This window comes from Amblyraja radiata, chromosome 8 (genome assembly GCF_010909765.2).
Source record: "Amblyraja radiata isolate CabotCenter1 chromosome 8, sAmbRad1.1.pri, whole genome shotgun sequence".
Taxonomy (NCBI): domain Eukaryota; kingdom Metazoa; phylum Chordata; class Chondrichthyes; order Rajiformes; family Rajidae; genus Amblyraja; species Amblyraja radiata.
Genome location: NC_045963.1, coordinates 15,266,223 through 15,287,219, shown reverse-complemented (window position 1 = coordinate 15,287,219; position 20,997 = coordinate 15,266,223). Strand labels below are relative to the sequence as shown.

The 20,997-nt window shown below is 44.7% G+C and overlaps 1 protein-coding gene across 32 annotated transcripts in view; it reads right to left on the bottom strand.

The window, feature by feature from the left end:
• nrxn1 (neurexin 1) overlaps positions 1-20,997 on the bottom strand; it is a 1,413,544-nt gene that overhangs the window by 1,241,779 nt on the left and 150,768 nt on the right. For 20 of the 32 annotated variants that reach the window (XM_033025243.1, XM_033025244.1, XM_033025241.1 and 17 more), the window contains one exon: positions 3,423-3,506. The exons of the other annotated variants lie outside the window; for them this stretch is intronic. In XM_033025243.1, coding sequence (XP_032881134.1) covers positions 3,423-3,506 — 84 coding nt within the window. The remainder of the gene's footprint in view (positions 1-3,422; positions 3,507-20,997) is intronic. 32 annotated transcript variants of the gene reach the window in all.

Genomic DNA, 20,997 nt, shown 5'->3' with positions numbered 1-20,997 from the left:
GACTTCCGTTCTAATCAAGAATTTGTCTGTCTCTGCCTAAAAAATATCCACCGACGACCTCCACAGCCCTCTGTGACAATGAGTTCCACAGATGAACTACCCTCTGACTAAAGAAGTTCCTCCTCACCTCCTTTCTAAAAGAGCGCCCTTTAATTCTGAGGCTATGACCTCTGGTCCTAGACTCTCCCACCAGTGGAAACATCCTTTCCACATCCACTTTCATTATTCTGCAAGTTTCAATGAGGTCCCTCTCAACCTTCTAAACTCCAGCGAGTAGAGTCCCAATGCTGTCAAATACTCATCATATGCTGACCCACTCATTCCTGGAATAATTCTTGTTAAACTCCTCTGGACCCTCTCCAGAGCCAGCACATCCTTCCTCAGATATGGGGTCTAAATTTGCTCACAGTACTCCAAATGCAGTCTGACCAGTGCCTTATCGAGCCTCAGCATTATATCTCTATTACATACTAGACTAAGTGGGACCCGTTGGGTCCCAGCATCACACAGTAGGGCTGGTCATCCAACGCAATATTCCACCTCTCCACCAATTCTAATATTGGTGGCCAGTTGGGGGGGGGGCTTTTTGGAGCGCTAGTATGGGTGTTGTGGGCTGAAGGGACTGGTTTCCAGAGGGCTAGTATGTAAATTGTGCGCCAAATGGATTCTTGGGCTGGCGTCTCAGTCAATCAAGCCTGTTGTGCTGCCAACTCACTCACGGCTAATCCTTGAAATTCTATTTCAAGCAGGGTATAAGGCCACCAAATTCAAGTGCAGTTTCTTACCACTTCTAGCAGGGTGCAAGGCCACTAAAGACAGTGAGTCATGACCTATCCCTCCTCCATCTTGCAGAGAGTGAGCCACACCCACATTTCCGGGTTTTATAACCCCTCCCCTCCCCCCACCGGAAAAGGTGTGGCTTTCATAGAGTGATTGACAGGAGAGAGATTCTCAAAAAAAAAATTTAAACTAATAACACTTTTATTTTTCATTCATGGGAAGAATTCTCTGCATCTGCTCAGCGGAGGGGGACTGAGAAAGATGGCTAAAAATCACAGCCGTAACTGGTAGCGTTTTATCTAAAATCAATATACAGGAAGTAAGTGCATTTACAGTAGTGCCTTTTAACTTCAAGCCAAAGCACGCAAGCCACCATTTGCAGTAAGTAATGCCTTTTAACTTCAAACCATTGCATCCAAGCCACCATTTGCAGTAAGTAGTGGCTTTCAACCTCATGCCACCATTTGCAGTAAGTAGTGCCTTTCAACTTCAAGCCGCACCCAAGTCACCATTTGCAGTAAGTAGTGCCTTTCAACTTCAAGCCAAAGCTCCCAAGCCATCATTCAGTAAGTAGTGCCTTTCAACTTCAAGCCAAAGCTCCCAAGCCTCCATTTGCAGTAAGTAGTGCCTTTCAACTTCATGCCACCATTTGCAGTAAGTGGTGTCTTTCAACTTCAAGCCACACCCAATCCCACCATTTGCAGTAAGTAGTGCCTTTCAACTTCAAGCCAAAGCAACCAAGCCACCATTTGCAGTAATAGTGCCTTTCAACTTCATGCTACCATTAGCAGTAAATAGCGCCTTTCAAGCCAATGCACCCAAGCCACCATTTGCAGTAAGTAGTGCCTTTCAACTTCAAGCCAAAGCTCCCAAGCCACCATTTGCAGTAAGTAGTGCCTTTCAACTTCAAGCCAAAGCTCCCAAGCCATCATTTGCAGTAAGTAGTGCCTTTCAACTTCAAGCCAAAGCTCCCAAGCCACCATTTGCAGTAAGTAGTGCCTTTCAACTTAATGCCAAAGCACCCAAGCTACAATTTGCGGTAAGTAGTGTCTTTCAACTTCAAGCCAAAGCAACCAAGCCACCATTTGCAGTAAGTAATGCCTTTCAACTTAAAGCCAAAGCACCCAAGCCTCCATTTGCAGTAAGTAGTGCCTTTCAACTTCAAGCCACACCCAAGCCATCATTTGCAGTAAGTAGTGCCTTTCAACTTCAAGTCAAAGCTCCCAAGCCACCATTTGCAGTAAGTAGTGCCTTTCAACTTCAAGCCACACCCAAGCCACCATTTGCAGTAAATAGTGCCTTTCAACTTCAAGCCAAAGCAACCAAGCCACCATTTGCAGTAAGTAGTGCCTTTCAACTTCAAGCCAAAGTAACCAAGCCACCATTTGCAGTAATAGTGCCTTTCAACTTCAAGCCAAAGCTCACAAGCCACCATTTGCAGTAAGTAATGCCTTTCAACTTCAAGCCAAAGCAGCCAATCCACCATTTGCAATAAGTAGTGCCTTTCAACTTCATGCCACCATTTGCAGTAAGTGGTGTCTTTCAACTTCAAGCCACACCCAAGCCACCATTTGCAGTAAGTAGTGCCTTTCAACTTCAAGCCAAAGCAACCAAGCCACCATTTGCAGTAATAGTGCCTTTCAACTTCAATCCAAAGCTGCCAAGCCACCATTTGCAGTAAGTAGTTCCCTTCAACTTCATGCCACCATTTGCAGTAAGTAGTGCCTTTCAATTTCAAGACACACCCAAGCCAAGTCAACCAGGGGAGGGGGGGCGCTTTCTGGAGCGCTAGTATGAACCATTTTAGAACCAATAGACAATTTGTTTGCAAGCTTTAGAACCAATAGAGACACTGTTTTGCAAGCTTTAGAACCAATAGACATGTTTTGCAAGCTTTAGAACCAATAGACATTTTTTTGCAAGCTTGAGAACCAATAGACATTTTTGTTGCAAGCTTTAGAACCAATAGACATTTTTGTTGCAAGCTTTAGAACCAATAGACATTTTTTTGCAAGCTTTAGAACCAATAATCATTTTTTGCAAGCTTTAGAACCAATAGTCATTTTTTGGAAGCTTTAGAACCAATAGAGACACTTTTTGCAAGCTTTAGAACCATAGACATTTTTTGAAAGCTTTAGAACCAATAGACATTTTTTTGAAAGCTTTAGAACCAATAGACATTTTTTTGAAAGCTTTAGAACCAATAGACATTTTTTTGCAAGCATTTTAGAACCAATAGACACATTCTGCAAGCATTTTAGAACCACCCCTAAGGGCACTTACATTTGAGTAGACATGTGTTCAGTGTTATTCACAGCTCAGAGAAACGTGACCCTCTGCCTTCCTCCATCTTGAAGAGACTGTGTGGCACACCACTTCCTGGTTTTATAGTCCCTCCCCCTGCCGCCAGCGGGGGCAGCAGGGAGAATGGGGAATTTTGTAAAAACATTAATACCTCTGTAATTTTTAATCGACGGGAAAAGTCCTCGGCACACATGCGGCGGAGGGGGGCTCTGAGCAAGGTGGCCAAAAATGACGGCCGTAGGTGGCGGCGTTCTCTCGGAAATTGCTGCACAGATGGCCAAAACCGGTCAAGAACAGACTTTTAGTAATAGTAATAAACTGCTGATGGCTTCACTCACCTGGAGGATCTGACATCCTCCTGGTCTTTGCACCGTCCATAGCTCCATGAAGGGATTCACCAGAGCTGGATAAAGACAACTCACCTGCAAAGGCATTAAGGAAATTCTCCTATAAGTACTTTGGATAACAAAAGGTTAAGTAAGTGATTTTTTTTTAAGTGCAAAGGAAACATTGCAGTCATATTACTTTTACTGAAGTTGGGGTTTGTTTTAAAATTTAAAAATAAAGCCATATTTCAACTCACCAGAACATTAGAATTTTGTGAACATACTTTTTCCCTCGAGGAATAACAGTAACTGCATTGCAGTCACAGTCTGGCCACTTGAGTATTGGCTTTGCTGCTTCTTAAGCTTCCGTGCGGTTTAGATTTGCACTTATTGCTTTCCAGTTTTGTGTCATCCTCCCCTTTTAAAGCTGTTAATCCATTTTAAACATGGTGGTGACGAGTGTGGAATTCTGAAAGATCTATTGACTAAGTCAGAGATCACAACCCATGCATGTACTTAGGCAGTGATTTAATGCCTAAACAGGCAGCTTTGTGTTTCACTGCATACAATTGATTTGTTTTCACAAAGACAAGTTGAATTTAATCTTAATTACCCTTTTAAAATCTTTGTTGCCACAATTCACTTCCATAATAATTTGAGCCTAATGCATTTGTATATGTATCACATCTCCAGCTCCCTTGCTTAAGTGACAGATTTCAGTAATTCCAACTCGTCTTTAATTGGATATGTTGTCATCCAAAATTACTCACAGACATGCGTTATAGCCTTGAATGGTTGGTTAAGTTATTCACCATCTATGTTGCGATTCTCCATGCTACCTAATGCAATGTCCCTAATTAATTAAACACTTTCTGAATATTTGTTTCTGCATTGGAGACAGTCAGATCCTTCTTTCCCCTTTCACCAGTTCTGAGTTTTAAGGGAATGAGCAATATTTACTCAAAGTGACATCACCTGCCATTTCTAAATGCTGTCAGGATTCACTGTAAAATAGGAGAATTAAACCAACTCTGATAAAACAGTGTGGTAACAGAAATGATGTGACAACTCAATGTAAAAATACATCAGATACATTCTGAAGGACAAGATGGAACAAGGGACGAAAACACAGGAATGATTTATTGAGAAATTATAAATAGATGATAATCTTTATTACAAATGTAAGTATAAACTCAAACTTTCTATTTTACTTCGGAGTCACGTGAGTGACTACGTGAAGACCCCGCCAGCACACGTGTGCGGCATTGCGTCTCACGCAGTGCAACAGCGACGGGCGGGGGTGGAGCACTCCCGCGGAAAAAATTAAAACGGACCTACACAGGTAAGGAAAAATTGAAGTTGTATTCTTCCCCTTGCTGTGCTTTATGTTACAGCACGTTGGACAAGGGGAAGAAAAAATGCGGCTCCAGGACCGCAGGCTGCGGGGAACCAGGTAGGCACAGAGACGTCCAGCGGCTCCAGGAACGCAGGCTGCCGCGGGGAACAAGGCAGTTCCCGGCAGCCGACACCAGAGACGTCCAGCGGCTCCAGGAACACAGGCTGCCACGGGGAACAAGGCAGTTCCCGGCAGCCAACATCACTAACGTCCAGCGGCTCCAGGACTGCAGGCTGGGGGGAACCAGGTAGGTCCCGACAGCCGACACCATGGACGTCCAGCGGTTCCAGGACCGCAGGCTGTGGGGAACTAGGGAAAGTTCCGGCAGTCCCCAGCCATGGGCAAACAGCGGTTCCAGGACCGCAGGCTGCGGGGAACTAGGGAATGTTCCGGCTGTCGACAGCCATATGCAAACAGCGGTTCCAGGACCGCAGGCTGTGAGGAACTAGGAAGGTTCCGGCAGCCGACAGCTGGGTACGACCGGCGCAGGCTGAGCCCAGCACCGCGAGCTGTATACCTGGAAACAACTCAGCGGGCTGCAGGCAGGCAGGAGTCGGTACGGCCGATAGACTCGGGGAGTCCGGCCAGGAGGACGCACTGCCCAAGGGCAGTGAAAGTGACCGTTGGCGTGGTTACTAAGGTCCACTTACCGACTCCAAGCTGAATCCAGCGCCATGAGTCATACAGCTCAAAGCAGCGCAGCAGGCTGGGGGCAAAGCCCAGCAGGATTCAGCCCGGCCGATCATACTCATCTGAGTCCGGCCGAAAGGCGCGCTGCCCGAGTGCAGCAGAGGTCCGCCCGTGACTTGCTCCGGGAGATGGAGCAAGCTCACTATGGGAGTCTTCGCACTCCCACAACAGCACCTTATCGAGGGCTGTAAAACAATGCATCTCCCTCGATAGAGGAATGCTTTGTGGGCCAGGGCTGGGCTGGTCCGGAAGAAGGGGACGTGGCTGAAGAAAACGACAGTGTGCAGGGGGTGCAGAATCCTAAGGAGCTACTGGGAGTGATCACCAAAATTACGGATCAACAAAAAGTACCATTACAGACCAGGCTGGCGGCCAACATCGACTACCTGTACTTCCATCTTCTGCAGGAACAGGCAACAAAATTACGCAGAAGTATAGGCCTCCTGTGAACTTTACTTCGTTTTAAAAATGCCTGCAGCAAACAATGCAATCTAGGGGTACAGTGGGACTGGCACAAAAACCCAGGAGGTCAAACTACAGAAGATTTCAAAACCTCTGCATTGGTTGCTCGCCCAGACGATGGTACAGAGAAAAGCTCGACAAAGATATTAAAGCCGTCGGGATCTTAACAGCGTCATCAGCAACGACAGCACCCCTATGCAACCACCAGCAGGTATCAACTCCAGGACGCTGGTGAAAGCATGAGGGCCGCGCAGCACCACTAATGTCCTTTCAGGCCAAGGCCCAGAGTGACCCTCATGGAAAACGTGCCAACCCCGCACTCCAGCGCCTCTTCCGCAGAAGAGGCAGAAATTGAAGAAAGGGACGTACCACCGGCAATGAGGTAAGTAGGTGGATCTTGTTCCTTCCAGAACATAAAGGTGTATGACCTGTACTAACAGGGGGATTACACTTGTTTTGGGAGACATGGAGGGATCATTGTCGATACCTAAAATTTAACTGGATGGGGCAACAATGGCAGGGCATAGCGTTGCCTAATGTCCTAACTTCAGCCCCAAGACTTTTCACCAAGATATTAAAACGGGCCTTGGCAATATTAGAAACAAAAACATATTGTCATGGCATATCTTGATGATATATCAATTGTGGGGAAAAAACCCTGATCTAGCTAAATCAGCAGTTTTAGCTACCAAACATAGGGTGAAACTCTGGGGTCATCTCCATCCAGATAAATCTAAGTCGACGGCATCCACAACTGGACTTTCTGGGATTTACAATTAACGTTATCCATATGTCTGTAACATTGCCAAAGAATAAAGCAGACTTGGATAAACCTACAAAATAATTAATTACTAAAAACACTGGTGTTGGGTGCGTTTTATGGTCTAAAAGCCTACTGCTAACAATGCACCATCTGCATGTCCGCCTACGAATTGATAATATCACAGTGGTGGCATATATTAATCATATGGGGGAAAAGATCGATACCATGTGTCAATCTGGCCAATATATTTGGCTATGGTGTGTTAACATACATATTTGACTATCAGCAAACTTACCTACCAGGTAAGCTCAATACTGAGCCACATACCAGGTCATGAAAATTCAATGACAGCATCGAATGGCTGTTGGACCACAAAAATGTTGCTGATATTACCAAAAGAGGGACACCAGATATCGATCCATTTGCATCTAGACCCAATCACCAGTTACCAACATATGCAGCTTGTGAACCACACTTGGGGCAGCAGCAATGGACATTACTCACTTAATGTGGAATAAGTGTTTACAATGTTTTTCCCTCCTGCCTCATCAGTCGGATCCTAAGCAAAAACACATATGGACTCAACATCAAGTGTCTTGAAAGTATCTGATTGGCCTACACAGCCATGGATCCCTGTGGTCTCGGACATAGTCTCTGAACCATAGTCCACCATGCTAGATCCGGGCTGGCGGACAGGACCATGAGCATGATCACGGCAGCCTATCAAGAATCAACAAGGACTGGTGTAGCGTATAATACAGCTACAACCACCAACGTCCTGGGAATTCCTATCCAGCCTTCATGTGGATGAAGGACTGAGCTGCAGCACTATAATTATGCAGGAGTGCCCTGTCAGCTTGCTGGTGGCAGGCGCCATGACAACTCTCCATGGGATCTCAACCTCTAGTTGTCAAACTTATGAGGATTATTTCAACACCAACCCTCCTAGAGGGAAGTACTCTCAGATATGGTCAGTGTTGTACTAAAATTGCTAGGGGCACCAGCAATGTCCCTGTCCCTGGGGGGGGGGGGGGAACTGACATTTAAAAACAGTATGCTGATAGTACTGGTCTCAGCTCTAGGGGTCCAGTTTCTACATAAACTGAGACTGGGATAAATGATGGCATCTCCAGAAAAGATAACTTCGCATATTAGAGCTTGTTAAACAAGATAGACCATGATCATCAGGACAAAATTTGGAATTCCAGATATACCTAACTGACACCCGACCATGTGTAATAACACACCTTCTATTATACCTTAAACTACTAAAACTTAAGAAGAAGTAAATTAGCACTATGGGCAGCCATAAACAGCCTAATGGCCGGGTATCAGCACTAACCATCGCTAGATGGCTCAGACAGGCTTGGGAGCTGCTGGGGTGGATACTGACATCTTAAGTTTCTATCCACATGGGCAACAGCAACACCGGCAGCTAGAGACAAGGAAGTGCCTATGGACCATATCCTGGCTACAGCAGGATGGTCAAGAGAAAGACCTTCCAATTCTTGATAATAAGCCAATAACCAAACCTGCGGTATTGCAGAATCAAGTTTGAATTTTGCAATATATTTAGCCCTAGGGAGGATTATTTTGTTAAAATAAATGGTTATTGCCTGAATTGGATGCATGTCTGAATACAATAACATACTTCCTCCCTTGAATGACTTCGGCAGTGAGTGAAGCATGGACTGTTCCACGGCTTGAAATCACAGAGCTTTAAAATCTTCACGTAGTCACTCACGTGACTCCGAAGTAAAATAATAAGATTAAACGAGAACTTACCCGTTTGAAGTTTGATCTTTATTTTATGAGGAGTTACGATGAGGGATTACGTGCCCTCCGCTCCCGCCCTCAATTATAAAGGTCAACTTGTATCTTAGTTCTCCTTGTCTTTACTGTGTTTACTTCAATTAGTATTTTCTGTGATTCCACACCGCTGCTTTGAAGAATGTCGCGCACGCGTGCTGGCGGGGTCTTCACGTAATCCCTCATCGTAACTCCTCATAAAATAAAGATCAAACTTCAAACTGGTAAGTTCTCGTTTAATCTTACTATTCACTCTCAACACCTTCACGGATCATTATTTGTTATTCGAGAAAAATGACTATTGTCTCTCACTAATTCAATTTTACAGCTGCTTACTAGACAACAGTTTATATCTCGCCACTTCCAAATGACACTTAATATCTCAGGGGAAAAAAGAATTGAACAAGTTCAGTCACAACTGCCTGGTATAAAAACTCACCAGAGAATGTCCGTGCTATTCAAGTCAAGCGAGCATGTTTGAAGACATGTTATCTGCATATTTGGGCCAGCGCATGCTAAAATATATTATATTTTGTATTCAACTCTTGTCAATCAAGTTGATGATTATAATGCACTATTAGATATCAGTAGTTTGTTTGTGCACCATATCAATTTTTTTTAAATCAGAACTTTTGGAAGAGATTTATTATTCCATTTCTCTTCCAACATTACCCAATGTTACAAAACAAGACATCGAAAGGCGTACATTGAACAGTTTCATAGGAAATTTACATATGGTTCATACCATCTGTCTGGGACAGTTAATCAATACCCAAGGGTACATAAAACTATCTAATCATATTTAGAACTATTCAAAAATCTTGCACATTATTTTATAAAATCTTTCATTTAACATTTTCAGAACATGCTTTTCTGTGGCACTTTTTACATTTCTCTCTTGAAGAATCAAAACTAGCAAAATTACAATAAGCTCAGGAATCAATGATATAACAGAGCTTACACTAAAACTAATTGCTCATGGGTAGAAATGAGAGGTCAAAGTTTGCTTCCCACACCCACAGTAGCAACGTAATGCCCTTGAAATGTTGTGTCTGTTGTTATAACACAAACACACATTCATCATGAACTAAAATTATGTTATTATGGCATTAATAATGGGCACAAAAAAGCATGCTGTGCTCATCCTTCAATTGTGTTTGTTTGCATATACAATAAAAGATTACCCCTATTTTGAAGCTCCCATTGCATCAATGACAGCTGATCGCAAGAAAACAGAATTGCATGCACTCTTGACAGGCGGTCTCCAAAATGACTCATCTAGGTTGCAGTCAACAAAGTCATTAAAATTGTTTATAAACAGTCAGGATGAGCAACAACAGTCAGTTTGCAGTACACTCATCAGAACTAATGATCCTGTCATGGATCTGACACCCATAACCTATTACCCATTTAAAATGTAATTTCAATTACTAAGCAGGTACTAATTATCAGGAACACGAGAGATTCAAATGCTAGAATCTGGAGCAACAAACCATTTGTTACAAGAATGCAACGGACTGAGGAGAGTCTGCGAGAGGAAAGGGACTGTCAATGTTTCAGATGGAAACCCTGCATCTGTATTAATATTGGGGCACCATCTAGGTCTTGATTTCTGATGGGTGCAAGAAGTCATGCATGAAAAACATTTTTTCTTCAAGAAAGTAGCATGATGTATTCTTGTCTCACATGATGGGAACACCAGCAAAATACTTTCATTTTAATTATTAACAATTTGATTGCAATTATCCCTGCCTGTGGCTACATGGGGTGAAACCACTTCCCACTTAGAAATATGGCTGGTTCTTGAAGGATGAGACATAAAGGAAAATATATTTAATCAATGATACACTGCTGGTGTTACAGTAATCGCTGTAATTTATCCATCTTTTGCAGTACTCCCGCAGTCAGTGAAGTAAAATAATACAGCTACAGCCGAACATCAGCATGCTAACTCTCAAAATCAGCAAGAAAAGTTGCTCTGAAGTATCAATAGCTTTACAAAAAAAACCTAGACACTTACCTTTTTTAGATGTGGGATCTCTACAAATACCACTGCTTGGGTCACCTTTCCAAGTGTTCACACACTAATTTTCTGGATTGGTGTAAGAATACGTAATAAAAAAAACCCTGTTACAAACTTCCAAAAAAGTTATTAATTAGTCAGGATTATATTTTCATATCTCAGTCAGCCCAGCTTTCATTCCTGGTCCCAAACAGTTTTGTCTTATGTGAATCTTCATTAATATGGCGATGGTCACTATGTGTGCAAAAATCCAGCAAGACAAAGGAATTTCTACCCAAGTAATGAAGCACAGTGTTGATCGGACCCTCGGACTATCCACGATTGGACTTTGCTGGCTTTAACTTGCACGAAACGTTATTTGGTAAATGGCTCGATTGTCATCATGTATTGTCTTTCCACTGACTGGATAGCACGCAATAAAAGCTTTTCATTGTTCCTCAGTACACGTGACCATAAACTAAACTGAAATGATGATGGAATTACTAGAAAAGCTACTCTTCAACATCACAATGCACTTACTCACCATCACACACAACCCACTTGGAACATAACACATCCCACTCTCCACCACAACACGTTAACATGCTAACCCCCAAAATCAGCAATAAAGTTGCCCTGAAATTCCAATACTTAATAAAAACCTAGATGCTTACCTTTTTATAATAGCCCCACTCTGCACCCCTACACATCTACAATTCCCACTCCCAACACTACCAAATACCTACTCCTCTTTCCATCCCGCAAAATCATTGCTTCTCACCTCACACACATCTGGTCCCAACAAAACACATCTCTGCTCTCTACCCCACTATATTGCCATTCACCCCTACAACATCCCACACACCAAGTTCCAACTCCCATATTCTCTTTCTCATCATGTACCAGCATCCCACTGAGACCAACACCCATTCTCCATCCTTCCACAACCTCATTCATCATCCTCCCCGTTCGGCGAGCTCAACAGTTTAGTTTATTGTCACATGTACCGAGGTACAGTGAAAAGCATCTGTCGCGAGCTATCTAGTGAGCAGAAAGACAATACATGATTACAATCAAGCCATTTATAGCATATGATATAGTGCATGTAAAGGGAATAATATTTAGTGCAAGGTAAAGCCAGCAAAGTCCGATCACGGATAGTCCGAGGGTCACCAAAGAGGTAGATAGTAGTTCACACCACACGCATCACTCCATAATGTTCCTGCACACCATTTCACCACATCCCTTGTTAGAACTCCACAACCACATTATGCTGCTCTACTTTCCAACTGACTACATCTCTTGCGGCTCTCCATCTCACTATATCCCATTCCCACTTCTCTCCACCATACCCTTACTACTTCACCACATCCTTGTTCACAACTCTGTCCCCCCCCCCCCACCTTCTCCTCACCACTACTTTTCTACTCACCACTGCCTGTACAACCACAATCTCCATTCCACAGCACCAAATCCATCACACCCTTGCGCTCCATCAGACTGCAATATCCCCTAGCTTCCCATCCCAGCACAAGCACAGCCCACCCTACCAAAATCCACCATTTCTGGGCTCCTGACCTCATGACACCCACATTCTCCATCACTGATCTCTGATATAATGGGCTGGAAGGTGAGGATGGAGAGTACGGATGAGATATGATGGGGTGGAGCCAAAACCCAAAGCAACCCTCTCCAACACACAAAATCCCCAGATCTTTCATCCCATTCTCCACCCTGCCACATTCCACCCCCATGCTTTACACCACCACAACACATCCCAATTCTATTCACTATCTGAGCATTTAGGGTCACTAATGTAAATTTGGTTTGATCTCCTTTGCAGAACATTGTTCCATATCTATTTTTTGTTCTTCAACTTTGCTTCTCTCCCATTTAATCATCTTGTGTTCTCTCTCTTTTCATCCATCCTCCCCGATCCTCTTTTTTCTAATATCTTATTCCTAACCATTCATCTGTTTTATCGCTTCTCTTCCTGTATCCACACGTTATGTTCTTCCTCCATCCACTACATCTTTTGCACTTTTGTTTATTTACTCCCTGCTTTTCCTCTCATGGACTCTTTTCACTGTTTTTCACTGTTTACTAGATTCCACAATTAGTATTGAATGGATATATATATACATATATTGTGCACATCACTATATCAGGTTATGTGCCCATATTTCTGACAAAGGCAACATCTTTTTAAATTATTTATTTTGCCTTTCCAGAGAAATCATCCAAGAATATTCAATATAACTAAATACTTTTCATCTAGTTGATTGTCTTCTTCCCACAATTAATAAGATTTTCATATCATGAACTAAAGTTGGCAGAAATAATTGCAAAATACGATTTCTCAAAAGCCACACAAGACAGATTTTCAACATTCTTCCAAGCACAACACAAGGCCACAAAAATGCTTTGCTTTTGATCCTATGTATCAAATTGCTGAAATGAATATGATACCCTTTAATCTGACAAAATAGTAGGATTCAGAGTTTGGGGCAAATAAAAATATGAGTTCAGAGAAATTGTTGCTGCTGACAATCTCATAAATGAGAGGGATGCATAATCGGAGCCACAGACCAAGAGGAGCCAATGATAGGTGGGAAGTACACAAATATTGTCACATGTAGAAATTAAGCTTGTATTCTGTGGGTATTTCAGGTCAAGTAACTCGCCTCCTAATGGGCCTGTCCCACTTAGGCGACTCTTTAGGCGACTGCCAGGGACTAATTTTAATGGAATTCAGCTACGCCACCTGGCGACAACCTACGACAGCACCTATGACAACCTACGACAACACCTACGTCAACCTACGACAGCAAAAATTATCGCCATTGTCGGCGAAAATGTTTCAACATGTTGAACATTTTGCGCCAGTCGCCCAAAAAAACGCCTAACTGGGACAGGACCATTGCTCCCCAAACTTTTATATGCTCCAAAGTAACAACAGAAGTATTATGGAATATGCTCTACCTGTCTTTAGTCTGAATACTTCAGTTTGATTCTTTCAGGAGAAAACAACCTATATAATTGAAAAATCTCTGCCTCAGAGGTGGAGGCCGGTTCTCTGGATACTTTCAAGAGAGAGCTAGATAAGGCTCTTAAAGATAGCGGAGTCAGGGGATATGGGGAGAAGGCAGGAACGGGTACTGATTGTGGATGATCAGCCACGATCACATTGAATTGCTGTGCTGGCTCAAAGGGCAGAATGGCCTACTCCTGCACCTATTGTCTGTTGTCTATTAGATTTCTGCCATCGCTGGCAGTTCGGAGCATGAGCACGATTCATGTTATACCCCATGAGTCTGTCTAACACAACACATTGAGATCTGTCGTCCAGTAGATGTATGGGGAATCATTGTTCCAAAAGATACATTCTAACATTTTCCACACCTTCTGCAACAGCACATCTAGATGCCATTACTTACATATTTAACTCCCAGAAAAAAAATCACTGTTTTTATCTGCTCATTAACATTGGGTTTTAGGTCTGGAAGTCCTTATCTAGTATCACAGTGGGAGTACCTTCAATGCAATGAACTAAGAACTGTGCAGCTGGACAACACATTGGCTAGATTTGGTCACTACACTATAGGGAGGTGGGGATAACGATGGAGAGAGTTGCAGCTGAGATCCACCAGGATTTACCTGGAATGGATGGCTCTGATTACAAGGATATATTATGCAGGCAGGCTTTCTTTTCACTTCAACAAAAAAAGTGTGTCAGCAGGTCAGGAAGCATCTGGGAGATGGGAGACTCAGGAATGGGATTCTCTATTGAATTTTCCAATTTCACGTAATGCTCCCCCCACCACCCACCCACCTATTTCTATCATCAGCCAATCACCTCCTCAATCACCCTATTCCTTCCCCTCCTTCATACACTCGTCTTCCATCCCTGAATGCCTCCATCTCCCTTTATCCCCCTCTTTCCACTCCCTCTTCTCTTTCCACCCATATATCTCTCCAGCTTTACATTTTACTGCTCCTCTACTCCCCTTATCTGACACACTTCAGTTTCCTTTTCACCTCTAACCTTTGTCATTTACTCCACTCATCTGTCAAAAACCTCACCTGTATCCACCTATCACTTGCCAGGCTTGTCCTGCCCACAATTATCTTTTTCAGCCCCACCCCACACCCCCCAACCTGGTTCTGTCAGTCTGATGAAAGGGCCCACACAAAATGTCACCTGTCAGAATGTTGCCTTTCCCGCTGAGTTCCTCCAGTGCACTTGTTTTGCTCAAGTGGGAGAGGGCTGCGGGCCAAATTCAGCGATAGGATTAGCATGAACAGACAACTTCATCAGCATGGGCAAGATGGGCCATTAGGTGTTTTCATGCTATACCTTTCTTTGATTCAATGATTCAGGTTACCTGTAGATTATCAAGTACAGAATGGCTTTTTTGGAATTACGATTTTTCATCCTTGGCACCATGTGGCCAAATATTCTCTCACCTATTTAAACTAGCTGAGCTCTTCAAATTATCTCTTAAGTACCAACATTATTTTTTGAATATCTCAACATTAACTTGACTGAGTTTCATGATTGTCTCAACCCACAGTTGAAGGTTATTGTTCTTTGTGTAGCTGTCACTTGCCCAAATTCTTTTCCTTGCACTTGATGGTTACAGAACAACACTCCAATATCGATTCATTAGCTGTCTTCCTTACTTTTTCCTGTTGCACTGTGTAATAATGACTCATCTTCTTTTTTACTTCTGTGATTGTTCTAAAATCATGTCCTTGATTAAGCTCTCAGATCTGCCCTAAAGTGAAATACTATTCAGTTTGTGTAATTATGCATTGGTTTCTCATTGCTGCTATTGTCAAAAACAAGTTGTAGTGGCCATTTGGCCTGTTTTGCATGTCATTGTGGATGGCATGTTCCTTTAAATTTTAGACTGCCCGTTATAATGTGGGTGGGATTTATGACGTGTCTTTGGGCGTGTTTATGCAGCTGCTTGCGTGGTGGTTTAGTTGGTTAGATTCGTTTTGGAGTGAAGAGGGAGAAGGTTAATCCTTCGAACAAGTCAAACCACATGTCAAGCCACATGTCGAGCATGTCAAGCCACGTGTCAAGATCATGTGAAGCATGGAGACACGAGGAGTTTTCTAGTATCTGAAGTAATGAGCCGGAGTTCGAAGAAGATTGCCGGAACAAGTCGGAAAAACCTTGGATGTATCTTACTGTTTTATATCTACAATAAAGAAAATATTAATTAAAAGACTGTGTGCTGAAGCTTTATGAAAGGAGAAGCTCTGAAGGCCTCTGAGGCAGCTTGCATGCGTACCGAAGATATTCCCCTTATCCCGTCTCACCCAATTAGTGGCTAGGGAGTTAATTTCCTGAAAGATTTGAAAAATCTGCCGCTACATTAAGTCGAAGGGTACCTCCGGCAGGGGGGTAATTGCCAGTCCCAGAGAGTGGGACAGAAGAAGTAGAAACGAACCTCCGGCGGGGGTAAATACCAGTCCCTGAGATAGGGACAGAAGATCGAAGTGCGAAGGCTAAGACCTCGGAGAGGCGCAGCCAGAGCAGGACGACCAGGCTAAGACCTCAGAGAGGCATAGCCAAAGAAGATTGGTTCCAATCGTGGAACTGAAGAAGAAATACCAGTCCCAGAGAGTGGGACAGAAGATTTAATTGAAGACGGCAGGGCTAAGACCTCGGAGAGGCATAGCCAAAGAAAGAAGATTGGTTCCAATCGTGGAACTGAAGAAGATCTTGGCCAGGAAGAGTCTTGAGGTCTATCATCACCATCGGAATGTATCTGAAGACGTATGACTGGATTTGTGAGTACGAATCGATTATTACCTTTTGAATTAATATCACGGTTTTAATTAAAAGAATTCTGTTACAGAGCTCAAGAAGCTGTTTTCTCCAGCGTGTCTGGGAAAGGCAGACCGACCTTGGATTGTTTTGAATCTCTTGTGATAAAGCACATTCCATTTGAATTAGCATCATTTATTTTGCACCTGGAATTAGAGAGAGGTTCTCTACATTATCGGTATGTTTTAGTTTTGGAAGAAATTGTTGATAATAACAAAGTAACTTAGAAGCAGATACCTTTTCGACTAATTTAAAGACTTGGCAATCTGCCAAGACCTCTTTTAAATCATGAATAAAGATGAAGATGAGGGCAGAGCTATGCCAGAAGAGCCACGTGGTGGTGAAGAAAGACCCAGACAACTTGAAGAAACAGATATTTCACTCACTTGCTGCCTGTCTGAGGGAAACCGAGAAAGAGAGAAATGAATTATGGTTGCAGGTTACCAGAGTAATTGATACACAGAAAAAACGAATGGAATCAGAACAGAACGTGATCGAGGTGAAATCGTATATGAGCCAACTATGGAACCTCTACCAGGAGGTTGGCAAGAAACAGAATGTACTGCTGTGTTCAGTGCTGTCTTGGGAAGAACGCAGACGTCATACCCAGTGGGATGAATACACAAAGAAGATATTCAATGGGTTCAAGAAAAATGCAGAGAAGTGGTTATCTGAAATTATGTCACAAGTGACGAGCTTAATAGCTGAAGATACTAAGCATGAAGAAGAAGGTGATGAAATAGAACCGGGAGATAGTATCTCAAATGTATCTTCACGAAGATCAGGCCGTAAATCTGGTAGCTCAGCCAGTTCGGTTTCGAGGGCTTCTGCTCCTTTGGGAGCCAAGGCTGAGTTAGCAGCGCTCTCAATAGAAGCGGATGCTATGAAGAAAAAACATGAGATGGCCCGACGGCAAGAAGAGATGATGCAACAGATGGCCCGACAGCAAGAAGAGATGGTGCGATGTCAGGAACAACTGGAATTAGATACAAAGTTGAAGGTGGCTAAATCCAGAAAGGACATACTGGAAAGTGAAGGGTCTAGATGCAGCTCTAGATCGTCAAAGACGATGAGCTCTAGACAGAGAGCCAAAACTGCTCAGAGTGAATTGGCAGTTGGATCGATTCCACGGTCAAAGTCCACAGGATACCTTGGATTGGAAAACCTAAATAGGTTGAGTGAACCTTCAGCTCAGCAAATGGGTGCTAGACCGAAACTAGCTACTATGGGAACATCCGTACAAACTCGAGATGGACCAGTGGACCAAGGAGAAAGGAATCAGGTTGGTCTATTGGCACTGTTGAATAAGCAATCTGAATTCAACGAGATTATAGCTCGACAAAATACCTCTCTCATTCTGCCACCAGTTGAAATTCCTACGTATGGTGGAGATCCTTTGGGGTATGAAACTTTCGTAAGAGCCATAGAAGAGTGTAAAGGTATTTTAGACGTGGTCCTTAGTCCTTCACTAAGTCTTTATTAAGACACTACACCCACACGTCCCAGCACTGACCACAACTGGTCTACACACGTACTGGAACCAAGAGGGGGAGGGTGCATGCAGATACTACAGTTATACTACCTAAGGTGGGAGTGTCAAATGGTAATGAGGTAGCTACATATTTGGTTGCATGCATAACCACCTACATCCTTTCCCGTAGAATAAACAGCAGCAGGGTAATTATACAAGCCTGCAACATAGTAACAGTATCAATTAATCAAACAGCACAATATTAAGCAAAGTCGCCATACCGATCAGGGGGCCGGACAACTCTACCTGAGCGGGTCCGTACAGCACCCTCACCCTCACTCCCCTCCCCCAAAGAGAAAGGCAGAGGCGGAGAACAACGTGGGGACTGCGGATCAGACAGAAAAACAGGAGACTGGCCAGAAACCGGTGGACTGCTAGATGGGGACTGCCGAGGAGGATAAGAAGAAGATGAAGAAGAAGAAGAAGAAGAAGAAGAAGAAGAAGATGAAGAAGAAGAAGAAGAAGAAGGAGAAGCATCAGTAGGAGAAAGACGTGGAGGAGACGTGCCAGCCGGGGAGGCGAAACTCGGAGGCACCGTTAGAGGCACGGTAGGGGCACGAACAACAACAGGACTAGGCGGCACAATCCGAGGAGGAGAGTCGAGCCACGGAGAGGGAGGCTCCGGGAATGGAAGCGGAGGCGCAGGCTCCCGGACAGCTAACAGATGTTGGCGACTGCGACGGTACACAATGCCCTCGTAGTCTACTAAATAGGAACGGGGTGAGTCCGTCACTCCTACTACAGTGGCAATCTTGGAAAACCCGGTAGGTGACTGCAAACGGACAACCTGACCCGTCGTGAGTGGGGGTAGGGGGCGGCAAGACTTGTCGTGGGACCCGCGCTGGATTTCGTGGCGTTGAGAAATACGGCGGTGGACCGCATCAGGGTGGCGTACCACCGGCACAAGCGACTGCTGAGCGATCGGCATTGGCGGCCGGAGGACACGGGACATGAGCCGCTGAGCAGGTGAACCCAAAACACCGTCTCTAGACACGTTTCGCAGATTTAACAGTCCCTGATAAAAATCGCAGTTTGACAAGCGAGACTGCTCCAGCAACGTCTTCGCGCTGCGCACAGCACGTTCAGCCAGTCCGTTACTCTGAGGGAATTCAGGACTGCTAGTAAAGTGAGTAAAGTTCCATTTCGTAGCGAAGGCAGCAAATTCGGCGCTAGTAAATTGACGGCCGTTGTCAGTCTGGAGCTTGACCGGGGAACCAAATACAGCAAAATGACGTCGCAGCTTGCCGATGACCATCTCTGATGTGATGGTGGGAAGAAGGTCCACTTCAAACCAGGATGAATACGAGTCCAGCAACACCAGGTAATGCTTCCCACGCCACTCAAAAATATCTGCAGCCAGTGAAGACCAGGGCATGTCGGGGGCCGGCTGCTACAACAGGGGCTGCCGCTGCTGGTGAGGGGCCATGGAGTTGCACTCGGAGCACGCCGCCACTCGAGCCTTGATATACTTGGCCATGGCAGGCCAATAGTACTGCCCTTGAGCATGAGCAACGGTAGCGTCAGCGCCCGGATGCCCCAAATGAGCAGCAGAGTAGTAAGCATCATAGAGTGAGGCAGGGATCACCACCTTGTGACCTTTCACGACGATACCCTCCCGAACCACAAGCTCATCCCGAACCAGGAAGAAGGGGCGCACGCCAGCAGGCAGAGAGGCTGGCTTGCGGGGCCACCCGCGCAGAATGACAGCAGACAGCTGTTGCAAGTCAGGGTCGGCAGCAGTGTGCTCGAGCAGGCACCGCAGCCGCTTTGAAGGAACAAAATTCACATTCAGAACGTGCAGGTCCTCCTGCTCGTATGGATGCTGGGCACAGGAGGACCGAGGTGCCCTCGACAGAGCATCGGCAACATGCATCTCGGTACCCCTCCTATACACAATGTTGAAATCGAACCGCTGTAGCTGTAGCATCATCCGCTGCAGACGGGCTGGGGCAGCATGAATAGGTTTGTTTAATATCGTAACCAGTGGCTGGTGGTCTGTTTCCACCGTGAACCGAACCCCAAAGAGAAAGTCCCGGAACTTAGAGCACGCAAACACCACAGCAAGGAGCTCCTTCTCAATTTGGGCATACCTTTGCTCAGTGTCCGTCATGGTACAAGAGGCAAACGAGACAGGCTGCAGAGAATCTCCATCATATAGTTGCATGCAGGCTGCACCGAGACCAAAACGAGAGGCATCGCAGGTCATCACAATTGGTAGTCGGAGATCGAAAAACCGGAGAACCGGAGTGCTGACCAGCATTTTTTTCAAAGTGTCAAACGACTGTTGGTGCTGCGGACTCCACGACCAGGCAACATCCTTCTTTGTCAGGAGGCGCAGCGGCGCACTGAGCTCACTTAGACGCGGAACAAATTTACCCAGATAATTTACCATACCGAGAAACCGCTGCAGGCCAGCGACATCAACAGATGCAGGGAACTCGGAGATGGCAGCAGTTTTTGTTGGGTCAGGCTTCAGGCCACGAGAGGTAAAGATGTGGCCGACATACGACACTTCAGACAACCGGAACCTACACTTGGACAGGTTCAGCTTGAGGTTTATCTGGCGAGCCCGGTCGAGGACCCGTCGGAGATTTTGGTCGTGTTCCGTGACATCCCGACCATACACGAGGATATCATCGACAATGATGGAACATGGCAGCCCGGCAAACAATTGCTCCATGGAGCGCTGGAAGACTTCGCTCGCCGAGCTTATCCCAAAAGGCATTCTTAAAAACTTGTACCTCCCAAATGGCTTTGCAAAAGCTGTCAAGTCAGTTGACTCCCTGTGCAGTGGAACCTGCCAAAAGGAACTCCTAGCATCGAGAACTGAGAATACGGTGGCTTGACCAACCTGGGCTGCAACATCCTCAACAGTCCGCATAGGGTAGTGGGGCCGCTTAATGGCAGTGTTCAAATCCTTCGGGTTGATGCAGACCCGTATTTCATTCTTCCCTTTTTTTATAGTGGCAACCATAGTAGACACCCAGCTAGTGGGCTTACTGATAGCTTCTAGCACCCCCAAGTTTACCATTCTGTCCAGCATCGCTTTAACTTTGTCTTTCATCGCGAAAGAGACCCTATGAGGCGGACGG